This window comes from Ammodytes marinus (genome assembly GCF_949987685.1).
Source record: "Ammodytes marinus genome assembly, chromosome: 20".
In the NCBI taxonomy this organism is placed as follows: Eukaryota; Metazoa; Chordata; class Actinopteri; order Uranoscopiformes; family Ammodytidae; genus Ammodytes; species Ammodytes marinus.
The window spans coordinates 857,211-869,710 of record NC_137224.1 but is presented as its reverse complement, the minus strand read 5'-3'; the positions used below and the strand labels follow the sequence as shown (position 1 = coordinate 869,710).

General features: G+C 41.8%; 1 protein-coding gene across 1 annotated transcript in view; it reads left to right on the top strand.

Moving 5' to 3' along the window:
• Positions 1 to 3,173: 3,173 nt before the first annotated feature.
• Positions 3,174 to 12,500, top strand: part of gprc5c (G protein-coupled receptor, class C, group 5, member C) — a gene marked incomplete at its 5' end in the record, with an annotated part of 10,461 nt that continues 1,134 nt past the window's right edge. The window contains 3 exons of the mRNA XM_080049579.1: positions 3,174 to 4,182; positions 8,107 to 8,204; positions 10,097 to 10,225. Of these exons, the coding sequence (XP_079905705.1) occupies positions 3,174 to 4,182; positions 8,107 to 8,204; positions 10,097 to 10,225 (1,236 nt within the window). The remainder of the gene's footprint in view (positions 4,183 to 8,106; positions 8,205 to 10,096; positions 10,226 to 12,500) is intronic.

Here is a 12,500-nt window from a genome sequence, read left to right as displayed (position 1 = left end):
CCATAAGTACATTTAATTTAGTGCATAATAGCTGAAAAAAATGTTTTGAATTATTATTTTTTCCCTTAGAAAGGGTCTCATATACAGTATCTCACAAAAGTGAGTACACCCCTCACATTTCTTCACATTTTTCTTTATATCTTTCCATGGGACAACACTGAATAAATTACACTTTGATACAATGTAAAGTAGTCAGTGTACAGCTTGTATAACAGTGTAAATTTACTGTCCCCTCAAAATAACTCGACCCACAGCCATTAATGTCTAAACTGCTGGCAACAAAAGTGAGTACACCCCTTAGAAAAAATTTACAAATTGGGCCCAAAGTGTCAATATTTTGTGTGGCCAACATTATTTTCCAGCACTGCCTTAACCCTCTTGGGCATGGAGTTCACTAGAGCTTCACAGGTTGCAACTGGAACCCTCTTCCATCCATTTATGACAGCATCACAGAGCTGGTGGATATTAAAGACCTTGCGCTCCTCCACCTTCCGTTTGAGGATGCCCCAAAGATGCTCAATAGGGTTTAGGTCTGGAGACATGCTTGGCCAGGCCATAACCTTTACCCTCAGCTTTTTTAGCAAGCCACTGGTCGTCTTGGAGGTGTGTTTGGGGTCGTTATCATGTTGCAATACCACCCTGCGGCCCAGTTTACGAAGTTTGAGTGCACATGGTCAGCGTCGTACACAGAGGTTGGCTTTGGAAAATAGACGTATGAATACTGCCAGCATTGCTGAAGGGCTTGAAGGGGTGGGGGGTCAACCTGTCAGTGCTCATACCATACGGCGCACTCTGCATCATGCTGGTCTGCATGGCTGTCATACCAGAAGGAAGCCTCTTCTAAAGATGATGCACAAGAAACCCCACAAAAAGTTTGCTGAAGACAAACAGACTACGGACATGGATTACTGCAACCATGTCCTGTGGTCTGATGAGACCAAAATACATTTATTTGGTTCAGATGGTGTTAAGAGTGTGGAGCGGCAACCAGGTGAGGAGTACAAAGACAAGTGTGTCTTCCCTAGAAGTCAAGCATGTGTGTCTTCCCTAGAGTCAAGCATGGTGTTTGGAGTGTCATGGTCTGGGGCTGCATGAGTGCTGCCAGCACTGGGGATCTACAGTTCATTGAATTCTAACATGTACTGTGACATACTGAAGCAGAGCATGATCCCCTCCCTTCATAAACTGGGCCGCAGGGCAGTACTGCAACATGATAACGACCCCAAACACCCCTCCGAACGACCACTGGCTTGCTAAAGAAGCTGAGGGTAAAGGTTATGGACTGGCCAAGCATGTCTCCAGTCTTAAACCCTATTGAGCATCTTTGGGGCATCCTAAAACGGGAGATGGAGGAGCGCAAGGACTCTAATATCCACCAGCTCCTTGATGTCGTCATGAATGGGTAGAAGAGGGTTCCAGTTGCAACCTGTGAAGCTCTAGTGAACTACATGCCTAAGAGGGTTAAGGCAGTGCTAGAAAATAATGATGGCAAAACAAAATATTGACACTTTGGGCCCAATTTGGAAATTTTTTCTTAGGGGTGTACTCACTTTTGTTGCCAGCAGTTTAGACATTAATGGCTGTGTGTCGAGTTATTTTGAGGGGACAGTAAATTTACACTGTTATACAAGCTATACACTGACTACTTGACATTGTATCAAAGTGTCATTTATTCAGTGTTGTCGCATGGAAAGATATAATGAAATATTTGAAGAAATGTTAGGGGTGTACTCACTTTTGTGAGATACTGTATGTCCATATTTCTGCATATTTTGGACCAAGGCCTAGTGCCGCCATCTTGAAAGTGTCATAGTTGGAATGTCATCAGGTGCATTGTTTAAAATTTAGAATTGTTCTTGTCCTTGAAGGCCACTGTAGCTTCTGTTATTATTTGAAAGGGGTGGGGTTACCCAGGGAGTGTTGCATTCTAGAACTTTGTAGAACTTTCTTGATGATGTCATAATACACACTGCACCTTTAAAGTTTGAAGGAAAACTGTCTGCATTTGAGTCAACTTTTGTTGCGATAACTTATCATTCAAATGTAATGGAACTTCAAGTTTTGAGTTCTACAAACTTAATTTTTATTTTTTTATTTTTTAACATATTTTTTTTGGCTTTATTGATAGTGTAGAGACAGAGTTGAAATGGGGCAGAGAGGGGAGTGACATGCAGAGAACGACCGCGGGCTGGAATCGAACCCGGGTCCGCTGCTGGCTGAGGCCCATGGGGGGGGGGGGGGGGGGGGGCCTACCAACTGAGCTAAGGGCGTCCCCTACAAACTTAAACATCTTTAAGACTGTTTACTGTAACGTTTGAATCAACATTTTGACCGACTTGGTTTTGTTTGTTTTCTGTCTGACAGAGAACAACTGTTATTTTTTTTTTCAAAGATAATTTTTTTTTGGCATTTTCAAGCTTTTTTATTAGAGAGTACAGAGTTGAAATGGGGAGACAGAGAGAGAGAGAGAGAGGGGGGGGGGGGGGGGGATGACCTGCAGTAAAGGTCCACAGGTCGAAATCGAACCTGCGACCACTGCAACGAAGGCCGGAGCCAATATGGTACACGCTCTATCCACTACACCACCGGAGCGCCCCAGAACAACTGTTATTGTTGAAAGTCTTAGTCTGTTGAACCTAAAACGTGAAACTTGAAAACTCTTCAAACTCAGAAATCAAGTGAAGACAGTTTTTCTTTAAAAGTTGAGTTTTTCTAACTTTTTGACCGTTAGTGATGGTGTGTGTGTGTGTGTGTGTGTGTGTGTGTGTGTGTGTGTGTGTGTGTGTGTGTGTGTGTGTGTGTGTGTGTGTGTGTTCTTGGCTTGGCGTGTGTGTGTGTATGTTTGCGTGTGTGTGTGTATGTTTGCGTGTGTGTGTGTGTGTGTGTGTGTGTGTGTGTGTGTGTGTGTGTGTGTCTGCCTGCGTGTGTGTGCATTTGTGATGTCACCAGGAGCAGGTTTTTGTTCACAGTCACATGGTTTCTCTACGTATCCTGACTCATATACACTCACCCAATATTTGCCTAATCGGGTGTTGCCTCAAACCCAGTGTATTTGGGAGTGTATTCCAGTGTATTTAAGTCTTAACCGCTCCCTCCCTCTCCTCCCTTTCTCATTCTACTCCTTGTGTGTGTCCTTACAGGTGCCTTCACTGTCCTAGGACCAACTTTAAAACATGGCCGACAATATCACCCTCACCCCCTCCACTACCCCTGATGGTTGCGGCCCAAACTTGGACTCTCTCTACTTCAACCTGTGTGACAAGAGTGCCGTTTGGGGCATCGTTTTGGAGGCTTTCGCGGCGGCCGGGATCGTATTTTCGATTGTACTTTTCATCGCGCTTGTAGCCAGTATCCCATTCGCCAAAAACCACAACCGAAGAAGCTCCATAGCCCTCCATGCATTCTTCTTAATCTTCACTCTTGGACTTTTCTGCCTGACTTTCGCCTTCATCGTTGGGAAGGATTTTTCCACGTGTGCTTCGCGGAGGTTCCTATTCGGGGTGCTTTTCGCCGGTTGTTTCGCCTGTCTCTTAATGCAGTGCGTACGGCTAAATGTCCTCGCCAGGAGTAACTCTGCACCCCACGCTTGGGTGTTGTGTCTGGGCGCTTTGGGGCTATGGCTAGTCGAAGCCGTCATCAACACAGAATGGCTGATCATCACAATCGTTCGCCATCCGCTTCTGCCTCTCAACCTCACCGCACCGGCAAGCAGAGCCACAGCCACACCGTGCAACATCGCGAATCAGGATTTCGTCATGGCGCTGATCTACGTTATGACTCTGATTTTAGCTGTTTTCGTGGCAAGTTCGGCTATTTTTGGAGGTAAACACGCGCACTGGAAAAAATACGGCGCCTGTATTTTCCTCGCCGTTTTTTTCTCGGTCGGGATATGGGTGGCGTGGATCGTTATGTACGTCTACGGCAACGGAAAACACGGAAGTCCGAAATGGGACGATCCTACTTTAGCCATAGCCCTCGTGGCGAACGCGTGGGTTTTCCTGATCCTCTACAGCATCCCTGAGATCTGTTGTCTGTCCGGCGGAGATGAGGAGAGCGAGCAGGGGTTCGGAGAGGTCCTGTATCCTACCAGGGGAGTGGGATATGAAACCATTCTCAAGGAGCAGAAGTCACAGAACATGTTTATGGAGAATAAAGCTTTCTCTATGGACGAGCCAAGCCAAGGTGGGTAGACTGATGTAAATGATAGCTTCATGAAAATTGTCAATATATAATGCTTGGTATTTCATGATAATAATATTACAATAACTGTGTGGAACGTATTTGAAGAGACGATAAATGACGGGGGAAAAAATCCTTCGTTTTTTTAGATAAGTTTCTTAGTGGGCCTGAACGAACGTTTTTAAGGGCCAAAAAGGTAGATATTTGGACTATTTCTTCTAAATTGTAAGATACAATATCAGGAGACTGTGTATGTTAGGCCAATTACAACTAGATAGATAGATAGATAGATAGATAGATAGATAGATAGATAGATAGATAGATTGATAGATAGATAGATAGATAGATAGATAGATAGATAGATAGATAGATAGATAGATAGATAGATAGATAGATAGATAGATAGATAGATAGATAGATAGATAGATAGATAGATAGATAGATAGACAGACAGACAGACAGACAGACAGACAGACAGACAGACAGACAGACACACAGACAGACACACAGACAGACACACAGACAGACACACAGACAGACACACAGACAGATATTGTGGGTTTCAAAATGTAACCATCAAAGACCTATCTGCCTTTAAATCTCGCCTTATGCAAAGCTCCAGGTTTTGAAGTGGCCTTGAGCAGTTTTGGTTTCCACCATTCTAGTGTATAAATCAACACACACACACACACACACACACACACACACACACACACACACACACACACACACATAAATCAAATATTTGCCTGGATTACATATCTGAAAAGTTTCACTCTGTTTGTAAAGGTAATAATTAGAACGGAGCTTTAGTGCATTCACTTTGCATGACACAGTAGTCACACAGTAACCTCCCTGGCTACAAAACACACACACACACACACACACACACACACACACACACACACACACACACACACACACACACACACACACACACACACACACACACACACACACACACACACACACACACACACACACACACACACACACACACACACAGAGACACACTCACTCACTCACTCACTCACTCACTCACTCACAACATTCTGTCCTGTGTCCCAAAATGTACTTATTTTCTATTGCGATGTATTTATCATTAAAAATAGGCCTACATAGAAGGGCCTTGTACAGATGAGTGATGTGCAAAAGTTGATAGCCGCCCAGCAAATAAACAAAACAGACCTATTAACCAACAAAATGCGCTCAAAAAGCTGTTTTGAATCCCGAGTGGTGACCCCACAGAATTTGATATGTGGCTCTACACGTACTGAGCAGAACAGGATCTGAAGGTGCTGTAAGAAATAAAAAATAGTCACCAAAAACAGTAAATTTTAGTCCTTAAAGCTGCAGTGTGTAGAATTTTGGGTTTTAATTCCTAGCAGATTTTGTAGAAAGTAATTATAATATCCATAAGTACATTTAATTTAGTGCATAATTGCTGAAAAACATTTTTAGAATATTATTTTTTTTCCCTTAGAAAGGGTCTCATGTATGTCCATATTTCTCCATACCTTGGACCAAGGCCTAGTATCCGCCATTTTGGAAGTGTCATAGTTGGAATGTCATCAGGTGCATTGTTTAAAATGTAGAATTGTTCTTGTCCTTGAAGGCCACTGTAGCTTCTGTCATTATTCGAAAGGGTTGGGGTTACCCAGGGAGCGTTGCATTCTAGAACTTTCTAGAACTTTCTTGATGATGTCATATTACACACTGCACCTTTAAGTCTGCATTCTCACATCTTTCTAGATATCAGGGGTTGTGGTTTAGACAGTGGCCTATCATAGATGATTAAGTAGACAGTGTTGTGTGGCTTGCCAATGTCCTCAAAGGTGACACGTTTTTCAAAGGTTATTCTAATTTGAATGAGTGGTTCAAGTTAAATGCCGTGTTAACAAATGGCTTCACCCTTAGCCATTTAACTCCCCAGTTAACTCCCTATGAATTACTTATTACCTTTATAAAGCCTATATGACTAAATTACTATAGAAATTAGTCCTGATTATATCCTAGTAATTATAGCAATGAATTAGTCAACATCACCGAAACCAATAGTAAAAATGTATGTGAGTGAGCGTGACACACTAGTCACACAGTAACCTCCCTATCGAAGTATATCACACACACACACACACACACACACACACACACACACACACACACACACACATACACACAAACACACACACACACACACACACACACACAAACACACACACACACACACACACACACACAAATACACACACACACACACACCGATGGACGCCTACAAACTGCTTTCCCAGAGTGTCAGGCTAAAATGGAATGTAGCTATTAAATCATTACTGTTAATGAGTGTCTAGTTTAACCACCGTATCCCACAAACACACACACACACATGCACACGCGCACACACACACACAAACACACACATGCATGCAATCACACACACACACATGCACACACACACACACATACACACACACACACACACATACACACACACACACACACTCTCTTCCACAATCACACACACACACACATTCTGATTGATTCCCACCAGATTTATCAAGCCTCCTGTTTGCATTGTGTCCATAGCAACAAGGCGTGGCAACAGTGTCATCCAGGGATATAATGTTAGACAATAGGAGTCATCTGTCACATCCGTCCATGCACAAACAAGATAACAAATAACACACAGATAGATAGAGTTAAATGCCCTTTTTTATGGTTAATGAGGGCTCTGTGTGTAAGATCAAATTTTGGGGCGACTGTGGCTCAGTTGGTAGAGCGGGTTGGCCGATGATCAATCAATAAAATCAAGAAAGGGTCTCATATATATATGTCCATATTTCTGCATATTTTGGACCAAGGCCTAGTGCCGCCATCTTGAAAGTGTCATAGTTGGAATGTCATCAGGCGCATTGTTTAAAATGTAGAATTGTTCTTGTCCTTGAAGGCCACTGTAGCTTCTGTTATTATTCGAAAGGGTTGGGGTTACCCAGGGAGCGCTGCATTCTAGAACTTTGTAGAACTTTCTTGATGATGTCATATTACACACTGCACCTTTCTGGTGATAGAGGCTATTCATAACTACTACAATAGTAAATAAACAGAAGTGATAGGGGCGACTACAATACTGTCCCTTATTATGATTAGAGTTTAGAGTTTATACAAAACACATGTAAAATGTTAAAGACCTACTTCACCGGTGGAATTTTTTTTTCATTTTTTCATTTAACTTTTATTTATCCTCGAGAGACCAATTGAGGGGTGACCCTCATTTTCAATGACGTCGAGTTCAAACAAATTCAAAGGAAAAACAACAATACATAAACAATATTCAATGCAAATACATCAAATACATAACAACAGGTGAAGAGAAAAACAATTGAAACATTTACACAGTGGTGAAGATTAAGTGGTAGCAATTAAAATTAAATGGGTGAAAGTACAATATAGCCTAATTAAAACAGTTACAGGTAGAGTTTGGCAGATTTAAAATAGTTTGTTTAAATTGGTTAAAGGATATGAAGTTATTTAGTTTAATTTGTTGCTGTAAGTTATGAAGGAAATATGAACGTGTATTGAACTCTGAGATCCTATGTAGTATAATTGTGCAACATTTTTTTAGAAATTGGTTCATCCTAGCCTGAGAAAAGGCAGAAAGAGTGTTTTATGGTCTCACAGTCTAACCCTACATTTTCCCATGTGTGACATATTTTTTTAAATCAAACAGATACTATTAACAGGTCTTAAAAATGCATTTTCAGCATGTTTTAAAGAAGAAAATGTCTCATAAATCAGACAGTTAACAACATATGAACAAGTCCTTCTGTAATAACCTTCGGAATAGTGCTGAGAATGATTATGGAAAGTTTAGTGGATGTAAGTGCTTTAGAAGTCAAACATTCATACTGTTTTCTGTCTATTTATTCACAGCGTCGAAGCCCATTTCTCCGTACAGCGGCTACACCGGTCAGCTGCGAGGTCAAGTCTACCAGCCCACTGAACTGGCTATCATCAGCAAAGCAGGAAACGTGAGTATTGTATAAACACACACACACACACACACACACACACACACACACACACAGACAGACTGACACACAAACAGACACACACACACACACACACACACACAGATAGACAGACACACACACACACACACACACACACACACACACACACACACACACACACACACACACACACACACAGATAGACAGACAGACAGACAGACAGACAGACAGACACACACACACACACACACACACACACACACACACACACAGAGATAGACAGACAGACAGACAGACACACACACACACACACACACACACACACACACACACACACACACATGGGATTGTTTACAGAAATCCACATTTGAATATGGTGCAAATAGTGTGGATACATAACTGGTTACCTATACTCTTACATAAACAGACTCAGACACACACACACACACACACACACACACACACACACACACACACACACACACACACACACACACATACACACACACACACATACACACACACACACACACACACACACACACACACACACACACACACACACATACCGCTCTGGTAACAATTAATAGTCAACTCCTCCGAAATACGCATCTCTAAATATATTTGTAAGAATCCTCTAAACGACAATATTTTTATTTGAAATTTGGACGGAATGTTTTCAGTAAAAATATTATAATTTTCTTGAAATGCAGGGAAGTTCCCCTCCCAGTAATCACAAAGTAACAAATCAGATTTTCAAACACTATTTTTGGGACTGTATAAAGGTCATGACCGGGCGACCAAAACATTAAACCTGCAGTGTGTAGAATTTTGGGTTTTAGTTCCTAGCAGATTTTGTAGAAAGTAATTATAATATCCATAAGTACATTTATTTTAGTGCATAATACCTGATTTTTTTATTTTTTATTATTTATTTTTCCCTTAGAAAGGGTCTCATAAATGCCCATATTTCTGCATATTTTGGACCAAGGCCTAGTGCCGCCATCTTGAAAGTGTCATAGTTGGAATGTCATCAGGTGCATTGTTTAAAATGTAGAATTGTTCTTGTCCTTGAAGGCCACTGTAGCTTCTGTTATTATTCAAAAGGGGTGGGGTTACCCAGGGAGTGTTGCATTCTAGAACTTTCTAGAACTTTCTTGATGATGTCATATTACACACTGCACCTTTAAGTCCATGGAAGTCATGTGCCTGCTGACATCATGTAGGAAACAGCCAGGAGTCAACAAAGATGGACGAATTTAATGATTAATTTTACAAGGAATGAGTCAAAAGTAATTTTAGGAAGTGATACAAAGGCTCTCACAGTTTCACTCCCTCTATCATTTGTTGGACGTTTTTTTAACTTTATTTTAAAGGTGCGAAAACACATCAGTGTGTTTTTGTGACACAGTGAATCTTAAGTGTTCTAAACAAAACATATTTAACTTCAATAGTCAGTATCCTAGAGGCTCAGGCCTGACAGCAGACATGGGTTTGAATCTGACCCGTGGTTGTTCTCTGCATGTATTTCCCTCTCTGCCCCATTTCATATCTGTGTCTCTGCACTGTCAATAAAGCCTTGAAAAGCAAAAAATAAAAAATAAAAAAATCATAAAAAAATTAATAAAAAAAATATCGATTTTTAGTTACAAAAATCGATACTGATATCGCGAAACTAAGTATCGCGATATATCGATATTTCGATTTTTCGATTTTTTGACACAGCCCTACTCATCAAACAGTCTCATTTTTCCCCTGATGATCATAAATTACATGTAACAGCAAACTAGACAATCACACACACACACACACACACACACACACACACACACACACACACACACACACACACACACACACAATACACTAGTTTTTCCTGATATTTTGACCCATGTTGTGACCTCATACAGAACCCTGCTGAGGCTTCCATGACGATCCCCCGGGCGACCACTCACCATTCTGCAGCCGACAGCCGCAGCAGCACGCCCACCTCACACACTGACATCAACGCAGGGACATACACACCACACAACGGACAGGTAGGTCTCACACACACACACACACACACACACACAGGCTGAAAGACAGACACACACACACACACACACACACACAGGCTGAAAGACAGACAGACAGACAGACAGACAGACAGACAGGCAGACAGACACACACACTGAACCAGGGCACACACACACACACAGGCTGAAAGACACACACACACACACACACACACACACACACACACACTGACCTCAACGCTGGGACATACACACCACATAACGGACAGGTAGGTCTCACACACACACACACACACACACACACACACACACACACACACACACACACACACAGGCACACACACTGAACCAGGGCACACACACACACACACACACACACACACAGGCTGAAAGATAGATAGACAGACAGACAGACAGACAGACAGACAGACAGACAGACAGACAGACAGACAGACAGACAGACAGACAGACAGACAGACACACAGACAGACACACAGACAGACACACAGACAGACAGACAGACACACACACAGACAGACAGACACACACACACACACACACACACACACACACACACTGACCTCAACACTGGGACATACACACAACATACTAACGGGCTGAGTGTAGGTCAAAATTCCTGAATTTCCTTATTCCACACTTTCTCCTGACACACACACACACACACACACACACACACATAGACACACACACACACACACACATAGACACACACACACACACACACACACAGACACACACACACACACACACACACACACACACACATAGACACACACACACACACATAGACACACACACACACACACACACCTGTCATCGCCTGCGGTATCCATAGCGACTTCTCCAGGTTAATGAAGCACTCCTTTGTTTGTCACCTTGTGGAGTCACTGACTCTCTAGAGACCAAACTCACATCTTAACTCTGGCCGCTCAATAATCTGGTTAGACGTTATACTTCTTTCTACTGAAACACACACACACACACACATGCTTAAAGACACACACACACACACATATAGAGACACACACACACGTACAGACACACACACACATGCTTAAAGACACACACACACATAGAGACACACACACACACACACACACACTTGCTTAAAGACACACACACACATATAGAGACACACACACACACACACACATGCTTAAAGACACACACACACACACATATAGAGACACACACACATACAGACACACACACACACACACACACACATGCTTAAAGACACACACACACACACACACACACACACACACATATAGAGACACACACACATACACACACACATATAGAGACACACACACACGTACATACACACACACACACACACACACACACACACACATGCTTAAAGATACACACACACACACACACTTTAGGACTTTTAAGTTATTTAAAAAATAGTGTGCATTCAAAACAGTTCTATATTTAAACTTGACATATTTTGTTTGCTGTTTGCACTTGAAACGGCAAACCCCTTGTTCGCCCTCTTAGTTTTGAGGCAGAGATAGTCTGACACACGTCCTCTGGATAAGCACGCACGGAGAGATGTTTACGTTGGTGTAGAATGATTAATAACTCCGGTTGACTTTCCTAAAAAATAATAAACATAAAAACTCCAAAACATGCCATCGATTTGCGGCCAAAACAGGGTTCTTAATATACACAAAAAAAACAATACTTTTCAATGTGAAATAATGTGTTGCAATGTGTTTAACGCACGAGAGTTCGCGGTCAAAAAACTGTAGGCTCTCTGCCTTCCCCACCTGAATGACAGGCATTCTCCTCCCTTAAATGAGGTAACACCCCTCACTCCCCAGGTGACACCCATACCTAATCACCACCAAGTGCATAAATAAACATATGAATAAACATGTGATTAATTTCACACACTTACTAATTCATAAATCATAATTTGCCATAAACAAAAAATGTATTTACTTAAAATATATTAAACACAAAAAATCTCTAAATGGCTCCAACAGCACTGTTGCATATGTATCTTTGTTAAATACAGATAATATAGCGTTACCTACTTTGAACATGTTTGGCTAAAAGATCAACATATCTAACATGGAAAGTTGAGAATTGCAAACACTGCAGGACAGGTGCAAGTTTCTACACACACACACAAACACAAGCACAAACACACACAGACACACACACACACACAGACACACACACACACACACAGACACACACACACAGACACACACACAAACACACAGACACACACAGACACACACACACACACAGACACACA